Source organism: Mirounga angustirostris, unplaced genomic scaffold (assembly GCF_029215605.1).
Source record: "Mirounga angustirostris isolate CCGP_5_RB_7025 unplaced genomic scaffold, mMirAng1.0.hap1 SCAF_11, whole genome shotgun sequence".
Taxonomy (NCBI): Eukaryota; Metazoa; Chordata; class Mammalia; order Carnivora; family Phocidae; genus Mirounga; species Mirounga angustirostris.
In genome coordinates, this window is record NW_026991719.1 from 28,065,839 (window position 1) to 28,090,295 (window position 24,457).

At 37.0% G+C, this 24,457-nt stretch overlaps 1 protein-coding gene across 8 annotated transcripts in view; it reads right to left on the reverse strand.

Moving 5' to 3' along the window:
* The window catches only part of DMD (dystrophin), a 2,113,108-nt gene that overhangs the window by 1,503,820 nt on the left and 584,831 nt on the right, over positions 1 to 24,457 (reverse strand). For all 8 annotated transcript variants that reach the window (XM_064573900.1, XM_064573902.1, XM_064573903.1 and 5 more), the window contains 2 exons: positions 8,014 to 8,202; positions 7,149 to 7,330 (listed from right to left, as the gene is read on the reverse strand). In XM_064573900.1, the coding sequence (XP_064429970.1) occupies positions 7,149 to 7,330; positions 8,014 to 8,202 (371 nt within the window). The remainder of the gene's footprint in view (positions 1 to 7,148; positions 7,331 to 8,013; positions 8,203 to 24,457) is intronic.

A 24,457-nucleotide genomic window follows, 5' to 3' on the forward strand; every position in this document is an offset into this window, starting at 1 on the left:
CGTTGTCTCTATTGTATATTCCTTCACAAGAATCTTGCAATTCCATTAGTCACCCCATGATATAATATCAACATTTGAGGATTAAATGAGACATCACCCAGCACCATTTTTGGAGCTTCTAAGAAAGTAGTTAAAATGTTTGACCCCTCAGTTAATAGGAAAAGAGGAACAAGAAATAATAAAAGCAGTGGTCTACAAACAAGGAGTACAGATTTATACTATTTCATAATTGTTTCAAGTAGATCAGTGCTGCTCAAACTTTAATGGGCTTAGGAATCACTCACAATCTTGCTAAATTGCAGATTCTGATTCTGTAGAGCAGAGGGAGGATGGGGATTCTGAATTTTTAATAAGTTCTCAGGTAATGTTGGTCTTGCTGTCCTTGAACCACCTTGATCTCCAAGAAATTCTCATTTTAACATTATTAGAAGAATTTAAAAATGAATTAACAAAACGGTTATATAAAATCACACGTAGGAGTCTGAGATTATGCATTGTTAAAACAGTCATTGCAATAAATTCATTTGTTGGACTGGAAGCACCTGAAGAAATTAACTTATTTGTTCATCCATTCACTTATATATTCATATATGCAATATGTTAGCCACTTCACTTGGGAGAAAACCCACCATTTGTTCAGCATCTCCTTTGCTCTATTCATCACTCATGTATGTCATCTCATCTCAGTATTGGAACAGACATGTGGGGAAAAAAGATGAACCAGATTTTTTAGACATATTTTTCTCTTCAGTCAAAGTGTGGATGGTGATTCACAATGATTTGCCATGTTATGGCTGGTATCATTACCCAGATACTGTTCAGATCTCTCCTCCTGCTGATGGAAACCAGAACAGAACTTCACGTGGCCTCCTTACTGACTCGCTTTCATTTTCTTCCCCCACCATCACAAAGACTTTACTTTCCCCCTGCATGTCCTAACCACAATTATCAGAGAAGTTGATGGAACTTGCTGTGCTTATCTTTATGAGTCCTTATAGAAATGTCAGTAAATCTCTTTTTCTCTTTACAGTTTGCATTTTTCAATCAAATTAATGAGTTTATTTATAGAGATGAAGATTTTCTGTTGTCCCTGTGCCAGTTGCCTTCTTGCACTTCCACAGTAGGAAGTTTCGCCTTTTCTTCTCGCTCCCTCACCTCCCACCACTCAAAGGGTATTCTGCAGCATAAAATGCATCAAAACAAAAATCATTTTACCTCCTCTCCTTAAGGTTTCCAACTCGAGTAGGTCAAGAAACAGTGTACATTATATGTTGTTAAAAAAAAAAGAAGAAGAAGATAGCAGGAAGGGAAAAATGAAGAGGGGGAAATCGGAGGGGGAGACGAACCACGAGAGACTATAGACTCTGAGAAACAAACTGAGGGTTCTAGAGGGGAGGGGGGTGGGGGGGATGGGTTAGCCTGGGGATGGGTATTAAGAAGGGCACGTACTGAATGGAGCACTGGGTGTTACATGCAAACAATGAATCATGGAACACTACATCAAAAACAAATGATGTAATGTATGGTGATTAACATAACATAATAAAAAAAAGAGTGTCCTGTTTTTGTTATTTTAGTAATGCAATCAGTGGCACTTAGTTCTTTCATTCCAGTTTCATAAACATTGTTAAAGATTTTTTTATTATTATGTTCAATTAGCCAACATATACTACATCATTAGTTTTTGATGTAGTGTTCAACGATTCATTAGTTGCATAGATTTTTAATGGACCAATAGCAGCATGTTGGTGTCAAAGTAGTATGTGGCTAGAGATGTTTTTACAAACTTCTTTACCATATTAGCTTCGTCATCAATTCATATCTATGAATGTATCAGAATTGTAGTGGAAAGAAATAAGAAAAGAACCAAATGGAAATGGAGTAAAAAGAGGAAGAAAGGAGGGAGAAGCATCTGTGTGTGTGATTTTTTACTGACATTTTTTTTTTTTTAATTTTAGCTAGTTTACATTGCAATATTAGTTTCAGGAGTAGAATTCAATGATTCATCACTGACATACAACACCCAGTACTCACCACAACAAGTGCCCTCCTAAATACCTGTCACACATCTAGCCTATCCCCCCACCCACCTCCTGCCATCAACCCTCAGTTTGTTCTCTATCATTTAGAGTCTCTTATGATTTATTTCCTTTTCTCCCTCCCCACCCCTTCCCATATGTTCATCTGTTTTCTTTCTTAAATTCCACATATGAGTGAAATCATATATTTGTCTTTCTCTGAGTGACTTATTTCATTTAGCATAATACACTCTAGCTTCATCCACATAACTGAAAATGGGCAAGATTCCATTCTTTTGCTGGCTGAGTAATATTCCAGTGTGTGTGTGTGTGTGTGTGTGTGTGTACCACATCTTCTTTATCCATTCATACTGACATTTCTTTATAAAGCATATTTCTAAGTGTTTCAATATTTCAATTGTAAAATTTCAACTTCAAATGTAATTTCAATCACTCTGAACATGTTCCCTCCCACCCAGGGAAAACACCCACAATCATATCCTTTGGGGAAAAATGAACAAGGCAATTAGAACAAGATGGAGAAAAAGAGTGAAAAATACATATGAGGCAAAGTATTAACCACAATGGTACAGTTAAATAGTGCATGGCTAGCCATCTTATTTACAATGGTGATCATTCTTTGCATTTTGTAATTATTTTGCATTCACAATCTACTTTTCATACCCTATCTCAGCCAGTATCTTTTTGAGGTATGCCAGGTACACAGTAGAGGTGCTGTAGTTTCATCAGTCAGTAACTAAGAATCACAAAGGGGAAGTATGTTACCCTAGTTCACATAAATAGGTGTTTAAGAAAGTGAGACCTTATCCCTTAGGCAAATTAGAGTAAGGTGGAAATAGGAGCATTTTGTTACCTCTCTCTATATTTTTTTAATTTTTTTGTTTGATAATTGTTAATGATTTGTGGGATAAATAGCATTTCTCAGATGCAACCTGTGTATAGCTAACATCTATGTGCATGAGGCAAGGATATCTATTTCCAAAGCAAAAGGATCCTAACTGTTAAAAAGGCAAAAAAGGAACTAAAATAAATAGAGCAGGAGTAGTTTATAAATTAACTGTTGGGCTAAGATAACAGAATATACTCCGATATTAAAGACCTGGCATCTCTCACCTGGGTTACTGCACTGACCTTATAACTGTCCTCTCTTCTTCCAGTGTCATTACTGATAGTTCCTTTACTTGTCTCCCCCCTACTTAAAACATTCTAGTGGTGGAGCACCTGGGTGGCACAGTCGGTTAACTGTCCAACTCTTGGTTTCAGCTCCAGTCATGATCTCATGGTGGTGGGATCGAGCCCCACACTGGGCTCTGCACTCAGTACAGAGTCTGCCTGGAATTCTTTCTCCCTCTCCCTTGGCCACTCCCACTCATGCTTACTCTCTCAAATAAATAAATAAATAAATCTTAAAAAAAAAAAATTCTGGTGGCTTTTTCTTGCATTTATGGTAGAACTCAAAGCCCTTATCTCTTACCCTGACTGACACCACCATTCAAGAGATGACCCTCACCTTTCTTTTAACCCCGTCTCATACCTTGGCTGTCTAACCTTTCCTCCTGCAACTTCCCCATTCACCCTGACCTTTCACTTCCTCTAACAAGCCAGTTGTTCCTCTTTTAGGGCCTTTGCATAGGCTCTTCCCTCTGCCTGAACTGTAACTCTCCTCATCTACAAATGGTCGTTCCTTCTTGTCATTCAAATCCAAGTTAAATGGTAACACCGCAGAAATAATATTCTTGGATCACAAAGGCTAAATATCAGATAGGAATAAGTTTTCTAAAGAAATTAAAAGGTACTGCGACACAGAGATGCTTCTACTTCCTTTCTTCCTCTGGTGTTCTTTTTTTTTTTTAAACAGCCTCTCAAGAGCTTCAGGAGATCTGCAACTTAACCTCTTATGACCAAATACTATATCCCCAGTGTATGGAAATGTATCTGATATCTTGAGGCACTCCATTAATGTTGGTTAATACTTGCATGTATTTGTGTGTGTGTGTGTAGAGTTTTGCATATATATATAAATATATATATTTAATATATATCAATGTATATGTATCAAATATGATTTTGCTATTGCTGGCAGATATGTTGGTAGGTAATATATATAATTGTCAAGTGTAAATATTCACAGATTTTAGTTATAAGCTTATTTGTATTCCCAACTAGTTTTTTTTTTACATTTGTTATAAGATCACAACTTAAGAATTCTAGCATGGAGGGACACCTGGGTGGCTCCGTCGGTTAAGTGGCTGCCTTCAGCTCAGGTCATGATCCTAAGGTCCTGGGATTGAGCCCTGCATTGGGCTCCTTGCTCAGCGGGGAGCCTGCTTCTCCCTCTGCCTGCTACCTGCTTTTCCTTCTGTCTGCCATTCCCCCTGCTTGAGCTCTCTCTCTCTGATAAAAAAAAAAAAAAAAATTCTAGCACGGCTTCAGTTACATCTTATATGCCTAGACAAACCTTAATTATCATTCCACTCATCACTAAAGCTAGGCTTAGGCAGAGATGATGGCTTCTGATGGGGTCTATCCACACTCTGTCTTTGCAAAGGAGAGAGATGAAAAAGGTAGACTGATCCATTTTTGTTTACTAGCAATTTACCTGGCCTTACTACATACCTTTGGAAACAATAGGTGATGCTCCCTATGAAGCTAGTCATCAATGTGGTCATGATAATAGAAAGTGAACAGGTAGCAATTTATAAAAGCATGGAATTATTCTTTTTTTAAAAAAAATACTGATCAACATTCTATTGTCATAATTAGCTCTTTGGTTCCTCCAAAGAAGTCTATTAAGAGTCAGGTCCAGCATAGTTTGCATAATGGTTTATCTCATTTAGAATTTAATAGGTTTTATGCATCAACACACACAAAGTTAGTGAAAGTGGTATGGGAGACTTACTTGTACAAACTCACAAAAGATTTCTGAATTTGCTTTGGGAAACAATACTTTGTGTATGGGTATTTCAACAAATTGTCCAGAAAAGACTACGTGCAACAAGTGGTTCCCTATTAGTGTCTCATATTCAAAACTCTGTTTTAACAAAAACTATGCCAGCTAAGAGGATGCCCTTGCCTTCCTAATAATCATTCCAAAAGCTTAAACACAAACCAAAGTGTTTAAAACCAAAGTGCCCAAATCTTCCCTCAAGACAAACTGGTTTTTGATGTCAGGTTTAGTTAAGGACTGATGTTGCCATTTTAGCTTTTCCATCCTCCAGCGGGAAGGGGGTGAGGAAATTACAGGCATACACACACATGCCCACACACATACATACATGTGTATGTGTGTGGGCATGTGTACGTGTATAAATATGGATGTGTGCACTATCGTCCATGTATGTGTATCTATGCTGTCATCTATCATCTAATGGTAGCTGTCCCTTTAAGATGGGTTTTTTTTAAACTTTTTTTAAAAACAGATTAAAAATTGGGGATTTTAGGGCGCCTGGGTGGCTCAGTTGGTTAAGCGACTGCCTTCGGCTCAGGTCATGATCCTGGAGTCCTTGGATCGAGTCCCGCATCGGGCTCCCTGCTCGGCAGGGAGTCTGCTTCTCCCTCTGACCCTCCCCCCTCTCATGTACTCGCTCTCTCTCATTCTCTCTCTCTCAAATAAATAATAAAATCTTTAAAAAATAAAAATAAAAAAATAAAAATTGGGGATTTTAATTTTAGGTTGAATTCACCTTTTCTTGTAACTCGGTCTCAAACTGCAATTCTTTAATTGACTGTTATGACACTTGATACCTTATCGTCAGTCTTATTTAAAAAAGGGATTGAGGAACAATGGGGCTAATAAGCCTCCAGAAGAGAATGGGGAAAAGAGAAGGCAGGAAAGAGACGACAGTGGTTCCCCTGTGGGATTTTAAAGACAAGCAAATTTTGTCTGAGGTTGCTTTGTTTAAGTTGCACAGATCGGTAAAAATAGAAGTTGTAACCTGAAGAAGGTTGGGATATGACCACAAGTAGGAGGCTCTACATCTTATAATTTATGATGATAAATGGGTGGAATAAATCAGTTGACCCTTGGGCATGGGTACCGGGCCAACTCCAGCATTCTAATATGGCTGGGTGTGACTCTCACTTGCAGAGTTTGCTACCATCATCAAAATGATCACAGCAGGGGAAAATGTCAGGATGTATAGACTAGTATCTCCTGGTCTGGAATACCAATATTTGTGAAAATTCTATCCTATATATGCCTTATTTATTTTTTCAAAAGACATGAGTTTAAAAATGTGTTTCTCCCCCCTCCCTATTGTCACGCTATAATTTAGTACTGAAATAGCAATCTTCCCAGCATATCTAATGAGTTTCTTTGGTCCTATTTTAAAGCTTTTAATCTTCATAAATAATAGCTAAGTAAACTTAAGGTGCTTGGACAATTTCTTTAGCTTAATGTATTCAAATCCACAGTTGGCACTTCATTTCTTTTCATTTAAAAATAAATCTATCTTGTCTCGGTAGGCTTTACATGAATACACACACCTAACAACATAAATCAAAGCAACACATCCAGAATGATTAGATCTACTTGTTACCTTTAGAAGAAACACACCATTTTCAGAAATGTCTCAAAAAATTCTTTTTTGATAGTCAATATATATTCTTAAAATAATTCACAACCATACAGTAGTTGCATAAGGATTTTTGAACACAAATGAGAAACATTTTTTCAAGAGGATTTCCATGAACACATGAGAAACTATTTAATATTTTGAGAGCTTTTCCTTCAGAAGAGAAGTTTCCTAAAACTGTACCTAATAGGTGATTTTATGTGCATGGCTTCCCATTTATACTTCCAAGACTTCCAGAGTCACATTTAAATTTTGGAGAAAACTGAGAAAATATTAACTATGACACCAATTTCGGGAACTTTTAAAGCAGAGTTCTGTAGATAATGGTCCTTCTATCCAACATCTCCACATTAATTACAAAAGTGAAAAACAAAATGAAACAGACATGAAAATCCAACCAAAACATCCCCTAATAAAAAAAGAGCTACATACCTTAGAAACCAACTAAGAATCCCAACTGAAACAAAAAACTGCATCTAAATAATAATAAGATTCCAAAACTTGCTATTTTTAGGAATTAAAAACAAAGACTTACTTGCTTTGTTTTTCCATGCTAGCTACCCTGAGGCATTCCCATCTTGAATTTAGGAGATTCATTTGTTCTTGTACTTCACTTTCTTCATCTTCTGATAACTTCCCTATTCCAATCAGTTGACTTCCCAGTTGCAGAACATTACCAACCCGTCCCTGATGGGATGTCAAATCCATCATGAACCCCTGACAGGGAAAGAAGGTGACACAAGTTGATACTTTAGGTCAATCCTTATGGTTTTGAATTTTATTTTTTTGCAATTTTAAATTTGTAGCCCAGTTAAATTATATTCCCAGTAAAATGATTCCATTTTTTATTTAAGAAAACCCAACACTGTTTTTAATTTGAATTAAAGGCAATTATTAGCTTCGGTCACCTTCTGCAGAAGCAGATCCTGAGATAGGGATTTGTGTGCAAGTGACTTACTAAGTCAAAGCTCCTGGAGAGACAAGCAAAGGAGCCAAAGTAGCAGAAAACAGGACAGGAAAGGAGCAGAAAGCAAGTGAGTGTGTCATTTCAGGAACAGTCTCCCACCGCGAGTAGTGTGGACTGATATCACACAGGTACTCTGGAGTGTAAGTTATATCTTAGCACTGCCTTGACCCAAGAAAAGTGAGCTAGGCTCTCATATCCCTGCAATGAGTCACTGGCAAAAATCAGATCTCAGCAACTTCAAGTGTCATTCTTCAAGGCAGAACTTCAAATGCTGGCTGGTGGAATCCCATGCCCATAAACATTTGTTTCCATCTCAAAATAAAAACTAAATTAGCAAAACACAAAGATCTTATAGAGTAATTGAGATAACAAGAGAGACTTGCCATAATGACAAGTCATGAGCTTTGTTTCATAAATCAATGTTTTGCTTTACCTCATGAGTATGAAATTGTTCTTTCACTTCTTCTACATCATTAGAAATCTCTCCTTGGGCTTGCAATGTGTCCTCAGCTGAAAGAAGCCATGAGAGTACTTCTTCTAAAGCTGTTTGGTAACTGTCCAGGTTTACTTCAGTCTCCATTAATGAACGGCCAAATGACTTGTCTTCAGGAGCTTCCAAACGCTGAACAATAAAATAAATTGGGTGTTATACAATTAGTATCTCTGCAGACTTCCAGTATATTACATGATAAATTGAATGAAATATTTAAAATGCTAGAAATGTCCACTTGCATTATCAGAGACATGAACAGCAGACACATACAAGAGCAAGTCTGCATTTTAACATCTCACAAATATACACACAAATTCTCAAATGGCAGTTGAAATCTACTTCAAATTAATATTTTATTAAAGCTTTTCTGGATTACTATAAGGAGTGAATTAATACATCATCTCTTTGTGTTGTATTTTAAACGCTACTAATTTTCACCCATAGGTAACTTTTTTCATTTCATATTTTCATTCGTTTACATATATACATTATTGGTATTATATGTACATACTTTTGCAATGGCATTAAAGGAAACATCTCTTCCCAAGAGGTGGGAATGAAATATTTCTGAAGATTTAAAGAACAGAAAAGTTATCAGTATGAAAATTAGTGGGTGAAGAAGGTAAAATTTAAAGAGAAATAGCTCATTCACACATCTGAAATTTTTAATAGTATGATGACTTCTATAAATTAAACTTTTATTTCCAGAAGCCCATGGTTTCAGTAGCAAGACATCATCTTAGGAGAAGTAAAATATGAAGTATTCACTTCCACATTTCATTAGCAGGATGTTAAGTAAGACTCCCAACAGTTGTCTTGAAACTCTAAATTTCTCTTGAAACCATAAAGCTGAGAACAACAGGGACAAAGTGGCCATGATTCTAAAGAGAAGATCCAGGCCACCTCTGAAGGTGCTGCTAAGAGGGGACGAGTTTTCTGGTCCCACCACCCTCAATCCACTACCTAGCTCAAAGTTGTAGAAGAAGCATGGAGACTGACTGGAGCAAACTAATGAGAAAACATTCCTGTGGACTAGCTAGAGCACTTATGCACATCTGTACCTTCTCCCCTCCTTAAGCCAAGTAATGAAGACTTTGGAAGAATCACCTGGAGAGGGTAGGGTAGTTTCCAGGATGGAATACTGACCTCTAAACCTGGCTGTATGTCAGCAGGGATTCCCAAACTATGGAACCAGTACTACCAAGTGACAGGAGAGAACTCTTGGGATAACCTCTGTGTCTGGTGCTTTAATATGAGGGCAATTGTCAATGGTCAGAATTTAAGCCAATAAGAAAATCTGCATGAATTTTTCTTTGGGTCAAATACACTCGTGGTAGGTGGCTGGGCTTCAAAAATCCTAAGGAACAATGCACTCAAGAGGGTTTCCTGCTGAAGTAAGGGACAGAGACAAACTGATGACATAGTTAAGCAGAGCAAAGATATTAGAGAAACATTTGGAGAGGAATCTTCTCTACACCCCAAAGATAGCAAGTAAGCACTGGGCCCTAAAAAACAGGGTTCTGCAAAGGAAACAAAAGGCAGGATAGAACAATGAGAAGCTACTTGGAAGACTGCATGATCATGCCTAGGAAAAAGATCTATCCTTTTGATGGCTTTCCTCTGACATGTATGCCTTGACTTTCTAGACCCTCCCAACAATGGGCCTTATCCCACTGAGCTGCAAGCACCAATCTAATTGTGCTCTTCTGATAAATGCCCCAACTTTAAAACTTTATTATCATAAATTTCTTGAACTATTAAGTCCTTTTAGATGAAAAGACATAGAGGCAGTGTGTGGTGTGGTATTTTCATCAAGTGATGCACTCTGCATCTGTTTCTAAAGAACTGACAGAAATATGTCATCCTAAGTCAAAAGCACCCAACTCTACTATCTCTCACAGAGCATATCCTGAGAGAGCTATCCACATGGGCCCACCTCAAGGTCAAGGCAAATTTCTGAAGGTCTTAGGGGTCTGAACAAATTCCATGATGCATCTCTTTTCTCCACCCCTAATTACTATTAATAATAAATGTCAAAGTTAGCATTAAAAGGAGAAAAGTCACAAAAAGGTAGCCTGAGACATGTATATAGACAGGACCAGCTTCATGTTGTGCAATCTGAGCAGCTGTATGGTGCCTCAAGGCTCAAAAGGACACCTTGCTTGTTTTATCTGCTTCTTGACATTGCCACCTTAAAATCCTTAATAACTTTATCTCTGAAGTGGGCAATATAAGTGAAGTCCAATAAGGTGACAAAGTGTGCACGTGTGCAGAGGAAATAAGTACAATATGTGTGTTCACCCCCATTTGCATATAGTATTGCTGATGTTCCATGAGTAGAGAATGCTGGTGGACACATGGTATGTGGGGATTTAACAACACTAGAGGTGAGTACAAGGTTAAGTACGTCTATGAATGAGTGAGGGCACTAACAGCCCCGGGAGCTCACACTTTCTATGTGAACCAGAACTTGCTTCCAATGCAGAAAGAAGGCAGTTCCAAGAAAACATGAACAACCAAAGAGCCCTTCAATGTCCTTTCTTACTCGTATTTCTTTCCCATATTAGCCAACCATTTAGGCTGAAATTCATGACAGAGAAAGAAAGGGAAAGGGCAACCCATAGTTCCTTGTTCTTTTGATCCTCCCTCAAGTGTACACTGAAAGTAAACAATATTAGTAGAATGAGTACCTATCAAGAAGTGAAATAAAAATAGCTAAGTTAGTTGTGTAGCATTTCCACATTAAGAATGAAATACATAGGCACATATAAGCTACAAAATACAAATTGTGTAGTGTTGGTGATTCCGCATTAGTTACATGGTCTTATATTTGCATTTACAACTGCAATTGCACAATATAACAATGAGCAGTAAAACTCATGCTAATACGTTAAAATTCTAATTTTCTTTATTCAGTCTGAAGTTAAACAGCAAATAAAAAACACAAGGGGAAGTCAAGAAAGAGAGACCATGGAATAAAGGAAACGGTTTTATATTTTAATTTTAACAGCACTTTCCTTCCTGCTTTTTGAACAAGGGGCTCTGTATTTCATTTTCCACTGTGCTGCACATTGTGCAGCCAGCCCTGCGAATAGGTTAAAAAAAAAAAAAAAAAAAAGTGCAATTCAATCATGGATATTTTGGCTCCTCTGGGTTACAGGTGAGAGGAGATGGGTGCTTTATTGTCATGTACAGTAGAATGTGGGTGTAAAACCCAGGGGCTTGGGAGGCAGTCAGTGTTTGAATCTTGACCCTGGCATGAGGTCTTGTTACCCTGGGAAGGTTACTTAGCCCCATCATTAGCCTTAGTTTCCTCCTATGCAGAACAGGAGCAATAATACTTTCCTAATAAGACTGTGGTACAAATTGAAGAATGGTATATAAAGTATTTAGCAGAATGCCTGACCTTGTGCAAGAACCCAATAAAGTGCATGATAACTGTAATTATTTTTGGTTTCTTATATACATAAGAACCATTATGAAACACAACCTACTCCAATATTATTTTCTTAAGTCACTGGTCAGACTGCAAAAGCCAGAAAATTATTGTAGAAAAAAAAATGATCCGAAAAACTTCTAAGAGTAAACATCAATTAAATCAAACCTTTCTGAAACTTGAACATCAACCTAGCTGCTACATAAAAGTTCTAAAAATCATTAATAATCTTGATTTCAGGGGCGCCTGGGTGGCTCAGTTGGTTAAGCGACTGCCTTCGGCTCAGGTCATGATCCTGGAGTCCCGGGATCGAGTCCCGCATCGGGCTCCCTGCTCGGCAGGGAGTCTGCTTCTCCCTCTGACCCTCCTCCCTCTCATGCTCTCTGTCTCTCATTCTCTCTCTCTCAAATAAATAAATAAAAAATCTTAAAAAAAAAAATCTTGATTTCAAATTATCTCCTCAAAATGATCAACTGTAAACAACACTATTACTCAAATAACACAACACTACATTTTCCCAATATATAATTTGGATTAGAAAAGTAAACACTCCCATCGATAGATAAGTGGATAAAGAAGATGTGACATATATACACAATGGAATATCACTCAGGCATAAAAGAGAAGGAAATCTTGCCACTTGTGACAACACAGATGGACCTAGAGGGTATAATGCTAAGTGAAATAAGTCAGACAGAGAAAGACAAATACCATATGACTTCACTTATATGTGGAATCTAAAAAACAAAACAGAAACAGACTCATAAATACAGAAAACAAACTGGTGGTTGTCAGCGGAGGGGAGGCAGGGATGGGTGAAATAGATGAAGAGGATGAAGAGGTACAAACTTCCAGTTATAAAATGCGTAAGTCATGGGGATGTAAAGTACAGCATAGGGAATACAGTCAATAATGCTGTAATAACACTGGTGATAGATGGTAACTATGGTGATCACTTCATAATGTATATAAATATCAAATCACTAGTTGTACACCTGAAACTAGCATAATATTGTATGCCAACTACACTTCAATAGAAATAAAATAAATAAAATAAACACTTCATGAATTACTGATATTTACAGAGGCTTGAAATTTTGGAGACAATTTTAAAAGGCAAATCTTTATAGTCAAGGACATGATGTCTAGTACTCATAAATTCTGAATCTAAAAGTTTTGTCTGAGGATGTTCATAAAACACAAACTTTGCAAAGACAGCCTTATTAAAGCTAAATTCAAACATGAATAAGCTGTGTAAAATAACACAAATAACTCAATTAATCATTATTTACATCCATAAATTCAACTCTACATATATAGAGTATTATGGTCAAAATTGTCAGCTGGGGTCTGGGTAATTCTTTCTTTGTCTAGACCACTATTTTTCAAATTTGTTAGTCATGATCCATCAGTGATTCATGAAATCATTTTAGTGGGGCATGATCAGGAATATTTAATAGGTCATGACCAGGAATATTCTATTTAAAATTAAATAAAATAAATAATATTAGTCTATGTCATTTATATTAAGGATTAATATTGTTTTGTGAATTTTTGTTTCAGATATGCCTATCTATGTATCTATGTGTACATACATATATTCTGGATCAAGATGAAAAAATCATTTTCTGTAATTCATGAAACAAAATTGGAAACAGTTCTAGAATTTCAGCACAGGAAAACCCATGATAGAAGTAATGTACTTGAATTTCACATTTGCACATTTTCAATAGAACCCTTGGAACACAACCCATTCTTTACAAATCCATCTTTAACAATGGTGGTTCCCAAGCTCCTTGGGAACTTCTCAGGTGTAATCCAAAATTGATCCCTGTATGTGGAGGGCAGGGAAAGACCAAATAAAGATGCAGGCCGCTCCAGATTGGTAGGTGGCAAGTTTAATAAGCAAGGGAACTTACATACAAGCCTTGTTTATAGAGAGACCTTAACAGGGTTCAGTCACATATACTGTCCAGATGGGCTCAACATCAAATCACTCTGTCAAGGCTGCATCCTTGGAGCAGCTCTAGAAGTGGGGAAGGCAAGTGGAATATACATTCTAAGGTCAGGGGAGGGTGTGAAGGGACAAAGGGCCTCCAGTTGCCATTTACCAGCTCAGGGGTCAACAGGCAGTCATGTCCTCTCAAGGACCTCCCCCAACAAACAGAGAACTTAGAGATAAGTTTGGTTTCAGCTCCCCAAAATATACATTCTTTGCCCTAGTATTTCATATTTCGCCTAAGCCTGTGGCTAGTTCATACATATCATGGCATCAAAAAAATTTTTCGAGGAAACTTGATTTTTGCTTTTTATAGATGATCTATGCATAAGGAAGTGATACCAATCATTTCATGAATGAAGATGCCAGTATCATCAACTGGAACTAATTTTTTTTCCCCCAGGCGTCAATCTTGTTTTAATTTCTGTCTTTATCGCGGTGGTTTATGTTTCTCTGCAGTATATTGGGCAAATAATGATTCAGATGAGAAGCATAACAATGAATGGATGAAACAATTCTGGTGGTTTTCAACATTAAGAACATTAAAATTTATTCAACATTATCCACAGACCTCAGAGACTTAATGGTTGTGCTTTTACATGAAGACTTAACGGATTTTGTCACCTATGTTCTTTGAAGATGCTGCTATTGCATAAAGGTGGAAGAGTAGAGAGGAGAAATGAAGTAATGGGAGAAGACAAATGAATCTATGTGAGTCCTGCAATGTCTAGGACAAACATCTGGAAACTGATTTCCAGTGATAGAAACTGTTGTAATAAAATACAGAGCAACAGCCTTAACACTACTCCACGCATAACTTTTTTTTAAAACCCAGTTTACTATCTGTCTGATCTTGGGTAAGTTATTTAACCTCTAGGCATCTCAGTTTCCCCATCCATCAAACAAAGAAAATAAAAATATATCTCCATAGGACTGTTGGAAAGATTATATAAGATGATGCATATAAAATTCTAAGCACATTCTAGTTTCCAAGAAATGTTCCACAATGCCTGTATTTGGGGACCAATGTTCATTGAAATGGCAAATGACTTTTATGAGGAAACACAGTTGAATGAGCTGTGTGCATTTTTAGAAGCATGATTTTGGCAATTCAAACTGAGATAAGTCATCAAATGGCTACATATAAGTAGTGAAACCAGCAATCCAGCAAACCACAAAGCTCTCAGAAAAATAGCTGGGACGTTTCCAGAGGGCACAATTATTACTCAGTGGTTTTGTATTTCTGTTGAAACCGATCTATTTTGGCAACTTCCCCAAATGCAACCTTAAAATGTGATGTGAGTTTTAACCTGGATAAAAACAGTTTTATTGTTCTTGAATGTATAAACACTTCAAGAACATTTGAAAATTTTATCACTTAGCTCCTTTAAATGTGTCATACTTTTTTATACAGTCAAGTCAATGCATGGATGGTGAATTTTTTGGTGCATTCTATAATCTTTTTATTCTTCAGTGAAAGATTATTTGAAAGCTGAAGGATTACAGAGGGATAACCAAGTGGTTCTTTTACTAAATAACAGGAGAATAGTTCACAGGAACCAGGATTAGTATGTGGAAACATTCTCACCACATTTTTACTGTGTTTCCTCAGAGATATAACATGTAAACCAGGGTATTATTTAAAGTATAAAAAATGATTACAGAAGTGATTTATGAGAAATTAATCCATCATGCAACACTGTACATGACATTCAATCTAATCATACCATTAAATAGGTGATTTTTAATACTGCTTGTATCTGAAATTCACTTCCAAGTTATGCCTTAATGAGGATTTAGAAAAAATTATGGTCTGTTGTTATGGCAATATTAAAACAACAATCACAACAACAACTACATCTATCAAAGCAATAACAACAGCTGCTATTATTTATTGGGCACTTAGTGTCAGTCAATTTGCTAGGCACTTAATGTGCACTGTATCATTTTTCACCACAACACATCAGGATGACAGAGCATAGTAGGATGAGGAACTGGGAGCAGAAAAATTAAAGAATATGCCAAAGGTCACAGAGGTAATTTGCTCTTCTCTGATTTCAAACCAAGTTGATTGGATTACAAACACATATCTTTACCACAATTTGATGCATCTCTATTAATGAAGAAAATGAGTTCAGAATCATGAAACAGGACATGGGGGGGGGAGGGGGTAACTGGGTGATGGGCACCAAGGAGGGCACTTGATGTAATGAGCACTGGGTGCAATACGCAACTGATGAATTCTACCTTTGAAACTAATAATACACTCTATGTTAATGAATTGAATTTAAATAAAATAAAATTTAAAAAGAATCTATGAAACAGCATCTTCACAAAATATCTTAAGACTTCTTAAAAATAAAATAAAAATGTATATATAATTTGTCTATAACTGTGTAGTGATGGGTGTTAAGTAGACTACTGTGATCATTTTACATTATTGCGAATCATTATGTTGTATGCAGGTGGTGTACACGTGAAACTAATATAATGTTATATTACAATTACATCTCAATTAAAATAAAAATAATAAAAAAATTAGTAGGGTAAATTATAGCTCAGGTTCACTTTAAAAAGCTATTGAACATTCTTTTTTTTAAGCTTTATTTTTTTTTTATTATGTTCAATTAGCCACTGTATAGTACATCATCAGTTTTTGATGTAGTGTTCAATGATTCCTTCTAACCCAAATCTCCTTAGTCACTTGGGAAGGATTTCAATTTCAAACGGCAACTGTATTGCAAGTTGTCTTATGCCAAGTATATGAGTCCATTTAAAGAAAGCTAAAAGGAAAAGTTTATAAGAGATGATCAAAGCCATTCCATTCAGATTATAGTTCAGCTAATCAATTTTGTCTTGAAAAATTATCTATAAATTTTGTCTTTTCTTCACTTCCACAATTTCAGAGCCAATGGTTTTGAAACTACTGAAAAAACAATACTTGGGCCTCATAATGTTAGTGAGTCAGGAATCAAATGTAGAGTTCAGAATAACACTTGCAAGACAAAGACAATGATACCACACCGAAGAAGGGGACAACAAAAGGCAGAAATGTGATATAGTCCAGGTGATGGCGTTGACTCTCTTTTGTAAGACAGTGGGAGATGAGCAAAAAGTAAAGCTTATATCAATATTTTTCTAAAGGAAGACATATGCCAAACCACCGTTTGAACCCTATACCTTCTATAATTCCTATCACTTGCCTTTCATTTTTAATATCAGCTAAGCTGATTTTCTTCACTATTACAGAATGTCTTGCAGAAATGCATATTGTGCTGGGCGCCTGGGTGGCTCAGTTCGTTAAAAGACTGCCTTTGGCTCAGGTCATGATCCTGGAGTCCCTGGATCGAGTCCCGCATCGGGCTCCCTGCTCGGCAGGGAGTCTGCTTCTCCCTCTGACCCTAACCCCTCTCATGTGCTCTCTCTCATTCTCTCTCTCTCAAATAAATAAATAAATTCTTTAAAAAAAAAAAGAAAAGAAATGCATATTGTGCTTAGCATGCTCTGTTTAAGAAGACAAAAGAAGTATATCTTCTGCCTACATGTGTGTTATATATATGTGTATATTTACATAAAAAAATCTTACCCCCAAATCTATTACACAATGGTTATGGAACCAAAGTGTTCATCTTGATACCTAGAGAAAACTGGCCACTGCAAAGACTGCTGGTCCTTCAATATCTGTCCTCCTCCACTTCTTACACAGTAGGAGAAAGTACAGGTGATGATTTGGCTATCCAGAATATAAAGTATGGTTCCCAGCTTCCCTTGCAGTTAGGTGTGGCATGTGCCCAAACCCTGGCGAGAGGAATAGGACATGTGCAACTTCTTTTTCAAGACTTAAGAAGAATCAGTATGCTCTCCTCTTTGTACTTTCCTCCTTCCCACAGTCTGTCATGCAGTCATGACGGTGAGCTATCCTTGATCATGGGGATGAAGTCAGTATCTAGGGGATGAACAGAGCAACATGACAAAAGGATCTTGGTCCCTGGAGGAGCAGAGCTTTCCTACAAAGCCTGGACCACCCAAATCTAGATAATTCTGAAAAAGAAATAAACTTGTTCCTTAGATAATCCATTTCTATTTTGTATCTTTGTTACTTCTACAAAACTTATAACCCATCTAATACACTAGCATGCCCTAAGTTTCTAGGAGCTGACACTTTACTATAAAGATATATGTATTTCTAAGAGCTAATAAAACAAAGAGGCAACCCACAGAATGGGAGAAGATATTTGCAAATGACACTACAGATAAAGGGCTGGTATCCAAGATCTGTAAAGAACTTCTCAAACTCAACACCCAAAAAACAAATAATCAAGTCAAAAAAATGGGCAGAAGACATGAACAGACACTTCTCCGAAGAAGACATACAAATGGCTAACAGACTCATGAAAAAACGTTCATCATCATTAGCCATCAGGGAAATTCAAATCAAAACCACATTGAGATACCACCTTATACCAGTTACAATGGCAAAAATTGATAAGGCAAGAAACAACAAATGTTGGAGAGGTTGTGGAGAAAGGGGAACCCTCTTACACTGTTGGTAGGAATGCAAGTTGGTACAGCCACTTTGGAAAACAGTGTGGAGGTGCCTCAGAAAATTAAAAATAGAGCTACCCTATAACCCAGCAATGGCACTACTGGGTATTTACCCCAAAGACACAGATGTAGTGAAAAGAAGGGCCATATGCACCCTAACGTGCATAGCAGCAATGTCCACAATAGCCAAACTGTGGAAAGAGCCGAGATGCCCTTCAACAGATGAATGGATAAAGAAGATGTGGTCCTTATATACAATGGAATATTACTCAGCCATCAGAAAGGATGAATACCCAACTTTTACATCAACATGGGTGGGACTGGAGGAGCTTATGCTAAGTGAAATAAATCAAGCAGAGAAAGTCAATTATCATACAGTTTCACTCATATGTGGAACATAAGGAATAGCATAGAGGACATTATGAGAAGGAAGGGAAAAATGAAGGAGGAGAAATCGGAGGGAGAGATGAACCATGATAGACTATGGACACTGAGAAACAAACTGAGGGTTCTAGAGCCAATGAAAGTTTAGAAAGAAAATAATGGAAGATTTAAGTAGCTAATATAAGAGATGTCCTTTTTATTAATACAGTTTACCATAAGGTTTTTAATAAATATCAATAAATTCCTACATAAAACAGCTTTCTCAAGAATTCATTAGGTAGTGGATGAAGAGTATCCAGCTTAGTGATTTCTTTGCACACATTATGTCATATAATTCTCACAACCACCCTAAAAGAGGGCTCATTTCCCAGATGAGAAAACTAAGGTCACACCTATGAGGTGCTGGAGGAGAAATTGGACCCCCAGTAAACCTACATTCCTTCTTGTCATTCTGAAGGGCTTAAGGAATATTAAGCGATCCATAGATTCCAGAGAAGAAAGATGGACATAATAACTATAATAGTTTTGGTATGCTTCAATAATTTTAAAAGTCAATATTTGGTTGAACTTTGTACAAGTAGGAATTTAAAGAATTGGGGATTGTCTAAAAGTAACTTTAAACTGAGATAGTTAACAAAATGTCTGAGAAGACCAAATCAATTCTTAATGCTATGCTCCTCACTCCCAAGTTTAACAATCATATCTACTTGCAAATATGCCCAATGCACATATCCCAAGTCTTCCTTATTTTAATCAGTCTTGTATAAATATCTAAATAAAATATGATTCACTGGATGATACTTTTAAAATAAAACAATTCATAAGTGTATCACTTGAGGCAAATGGTGTTTAAAAATTTTTTTCAAAACCAAATATGTATATCATCTTTATGTGTATATATAATCACAAAACACATTACTACCCAGTGATATATATATATATCAATGCCTTCCCTGACTCCATCCCCACCCCTGTATGTAGCAATGTCTCAAAGGCATCATGGTGCAGAGAATCAGTGTCTGCCCTCAGGGAACTTCAAGTCAGCCTCACTTCAGAGTAAGATAAACCAGAGTTCAAAATCCTGAGGCTCTGGAATCTTTAAGCAGTGTGTGTTTGACAAAGTAATTTAATCTCAGACTCCTGGTACACACCTGCAAAGAGATATGATAGTATTTTTTTTTTTAAAGATTTTATTTATTTATTTGAGAGAGAGAGAATGAGAGACAGAGAGCATGAGAGGGAGGAGGGTCAGAGGGAGAAGCAGACTCCCTGCCGAGCAGGGAGCCCGATGCGGGACTCAATCCCGGGACTCCAGGATCATGACCTGAGCCGAAGGCAGTCGCTTAACCAACTGAGCCACCCAGGCGCCCGAGATATGATAGTATTAACTTAGAGAGTATTGTAAGGCTCAAAGATAATATACAAAGAATTTTTATTAACATTCAGCATCATTCCTTCCCATTCAACCTTTATAAAATCGTTTCCATTGCTTTATTGTTCTTATTTAGTGCAACACACAACAGAGAAGGAAGAAGTAATATCAACAAAAGGGAGTTTGCCTAAATGTGAGACTTGAAACCATAAAACTCTTAGAAGAAAACATAGGCAGTAAGTAACCTCTTTGACATCAGCTTTACCAACATTTTTCTAGATATGTCTCCTCAGGCAAGGAAAACAAACAAACAAAAAACTATTGGGATTACACCAAAACAAAAAGCTTTTGCACAGTGAAGGAAACCAACAAAACAAAACATCAACCTACTGGACAGGAGAACATATCTGCAAATGATGTATCTAATAATGGGTTGATATCCAAAATATATAAAAAACCTATACAACTTGACACCGAAACAACAATCTGATTTAAAAAAGGGGAGAGGATCTAAACAGACATTTTTCCAAAGAAGACGTACAGGTGGCCAAAAGACACATGAAAAAATGCTCAACATCACTCATCATCAGGGCAATGCAACTCGAAACCACAATGAGATAACACCTCACACCTGCCAGAATGGCTAGAATTAAAAAGACAAAAAATAACAAGTGTTGGCAAGGATGTGGAGAAAAAGGAACGCTTGTGCACTGTTGGTGGGAATGTAAATTGGTGCAGCCGCTATGGAAAACACTATGGATGGTCCTTGAAAAATTAAACATAGAAATACCATATGATCTAGTAATTCCCCTACTAGGTATTTACCCAAGAAAACAAGACTAATTTAAAAAGATATTTGTACTCCTATGTTTATTGCAGCATTGTTTATCATAACCCAAGAAATGCCCATCAAAAGATAAATGGATTTTAGGAAGATATGGGACATGTGTGTGCGTGTGTGTGTGTGTGTGTGTGTGTGTGATGGAATATTACTCAGCCATAAAAAAAGATTAAGATCTTTGTCATTTGCGACAATATGGATGGACCTACAGGGTATAATGCTAAGTGAAATAAACCAGAGAGAGAAAGACAAATACAATATGATTTCACTTATATGTGAAATCTAGAAAACTAAACAAAGGAACAAACAAACAAAACATAAACAGACCCATAAATACAGAGAACGAACTGGTGGTTGCCAGAGGGGAGAAGACTGGGGGGATGGGCAAAATGGGTGAAGGGGATTTTGAGATACAGGCTTCCAGTTATAGAACAAGTAAGTCATGGGATGAAAGGTACAGCACAGAGAGTATAAGTCAATGGTATCTTAACAACATTGTATGGCAATAGATGGTACCTACACTCATGGTGACCAAAGCATAACATATAGAGTTGTCAAATCACTATGTTGTACACCTGAAACTAATATAACATTGTGTGTCAACTATACTTCAATTAAAAAGAGAGAGGGCTTGGTTTTATTTAGATTTATTTAGGTTAGAAAAAATTTTCAACTGAATTAACACAGTTTTGCTAAATAGGTCATTTTCCCTCAGACACGATGGTTATCTCCATCAGATACACCAGATATATCACTAAATTCTTTAGATTTTTTTTCATTTTATATGCTTTTGTCTCCTTTCCTTGTTCCTGAAAGCATGGTACAGTATATCCTTCAGGAAAACCCTCAGAGTAAGCTCCATGAGTGTGGAGTCTTGTTTATTTTGTTCACTGTACTGTGTCTGACATATAGTAGGACATAATAGATTTTTGTTGAATAAAATAATGAATCTCTTAGCACCTGCCAGGTAACAATTTCCCATTTTACTTTATATTAATATTAGGACATTATTTTTCCTGAGGGAATTAGATCAAAGTTACTGCAGCTTTCCTTGTCAGAGCAGAGAGAAGAAAGGGCACACCATGTTTATAGCTCCCACTGCCTTACTAGTGTACTATCTGTCTCCCTACTGTCTTCAGGAAAAAGATCTTTTGTTAGGCTTTTAAAGTTTGACATTTGTAAGGAAGATGCTAATGTCGTCAAGCCCTGGGAAAACTCTGTAAATTTCATTAACAGGTGCAAATTCTGCCCTCTGCCTCAAGGCGAGCAACAAAGACCAGCAGTCTTAGGCCTGGTTGGCGCAGGCGGACTAGAAGGTGCATGCAGAGAGCTGGCTGAATGTAATGGGCAGTTCTTCAATTTTCTCATTGGCTCCTGAACAGGAGTGAGCATGCTGCAAGGTTTATACTTCAGGGTCCCATTGTCAATTAAAGCTTTTAATCTTAAGGCTCAGAGGACTGAGAAGTATGCATATGGGCTCACGGCAAGTGACAGAAATAAAAAGTGTGGAACCTTCTGACCTGTTTTTAACTCTTGTTGTACTAACATTTCTTCTCATATCTTGAAGTAAAAGCCTCAAAAGTCAGGGTGGGCTACAGCCTAGGAGGAATCACTCCTGACATAGGAAAGACACTAAAAAAGGATTTAAGGATACTATGTATTTATTATAAAATGAGGCAATGGAAAACGGAGCAGGAAAGCAAAACAGAGCCCTGAGTGAGGTTGACATAGAAAACACATGTCATAAAGACCTGTGTGTGTGTGTGTGTGTGTAGGTTTTTTTAAAATTTTATTATTATTGAAATGACGTCCTGTTTTTCTTCAGCAATTTGGTTGAAAGCTGTCCAGCGAGCAACATCCTTTGCAACTGACGTCACATTCACCTCTTTTTTTTTGTTATGTTAGTCACCATACATCATTAGTTTTTTTTTTTTAATACTTTATTTATTTATTTGAGAGAGAGAATGAGAGAGAGAGAGAGCATGAGAGGGGGAGGGTCAGAGGGAGAAGCAGACTCCCTGCTGAGCAGGGAGCCCGAGGCGGGACTCGATCCCGGGACTCCAGGATCATGACCTGAACCGAAGGCAGTCGCTTAACCAACTGAGCCACCCAGGCGCCCGCATCATTAGTTTTTGATGTAGTGTTTCATGATTCATTGTTTGCGTAGAACACCCAGTGCTCCCTTCAGTACATGCCCTCTTTAAACTTGTTTTTTATTCCTAGTGGCATCACCCTAAAACACTGGGTCTCCACCAGGAGACCTCTTGGGAATATTTGACAATATCTGGAGACAGTTCTGATGGTTGCTGCTGACGTGGAGGGTGCTCCTGACATCTAGCACATTTAGTGGGTAGGGATGAAGAATTCCGCTAAGCATTCTAAATGCACGGCTCAGCAGCAGCTCAAGTAAGGTAGTCACCACCCACTCTCCCTCCACCAACGAAACACGATTGGGCCCCAAATGTCAGTAGTGACGCTTTGAGAAGCCAGGCCCTGAAACAACAGAACTACGTTAATCACATTCTCTCCAAATTGATTCCCTTTCCTCTTTTGGTTACTTCAACCCAACTTGAGAACAGTTGTGATATTTATAGTGAGTATGCTATTCTTGTATGCAATCAAACAGTGATTTTACTCTTAATATAAAGCCCCAAACTCATACCCTATTGTGTAATGGACTCAGATGTTTCCTTCCATTCTCTGTCAGGGTTCTGACACCTACAAATCACACATTTGGCACGTTTCACCTTCCTACTCATCTATTTCTACTACAAACATATTTAAAAAAAAAAAAAACACTTCCTAAACACATTTATTTATTTTTTATTTTGAATGTCAAACCATTTTATTTTATTTTTATTATGTTCAATTAGCCGACATATAGTACATCATTAGTTTTTAAAATCATATTCTCTGTTAAGTCCTAGCCCAAATATCAGCTTCTAAAGACTTTTCCTGATCCTTTACAATGATGCTCTCCAATTTTATAAATTGTCCATCTTTATCAAAGTATTTATGAGTCCATATTCCACTTGTTTAATCACTTTGTGTTCATTACCAATTTTGAGGACTGATTCAACCTAGCTGCCCTACTCACTTTTCACCCAATCCATCAGGTATTTTTAAAAATCTGGCTACAAAAGTTTAATCTTTTGTCATCTAAGTCAGAATTTCTTCAGCATCAAATGGAGATATTTTTATATTTATAATATGGATTCAAAACATCAGGGAAACATTTTATTAATAATATTCTTTTAAAAATTTAAATTTTGCTTTCAAGTTTCTTTAGGCACCTGTGAAAGCTTTTGTAAGTGACAAACTTCTGATGAGAATATTGCCAAATACCCATTTTTAAAATGCTCTCTCCATAGCATGAATTTCTTATAAAATGCAGTTTCTTTCTCAATCATTGTGAATACAGAACTTTGCCTTGAAAGGAGAGATCAAGTGTTTTTCCTGCTTTTGGAGATATCTGAGAAATAACACAGTCCTCAGAGCCACTTGCCAACACAGAAATGTTCAGCATATTTGGAAGACAAGTGTCTTGTGTAAAAAAGAAAACACATAACTTAAGTTTTTTCAACTGTTTTGCCATTAGATAACTAGAACACTTCGCAGTAAAAAAGAATTTCTAGGACACTTCCATTTTACTGCAAAATATTTTAAGTATTCTACTACTTAAGATAACACTATCTATAAACCCACATAACTGTTCACATGCATTGCAATGCATCCACAACATCAATGATGTTAATAGATAGGGAAGGGCCCCATTACCAACCTATCCTACTGAAGACCTCTGACTTG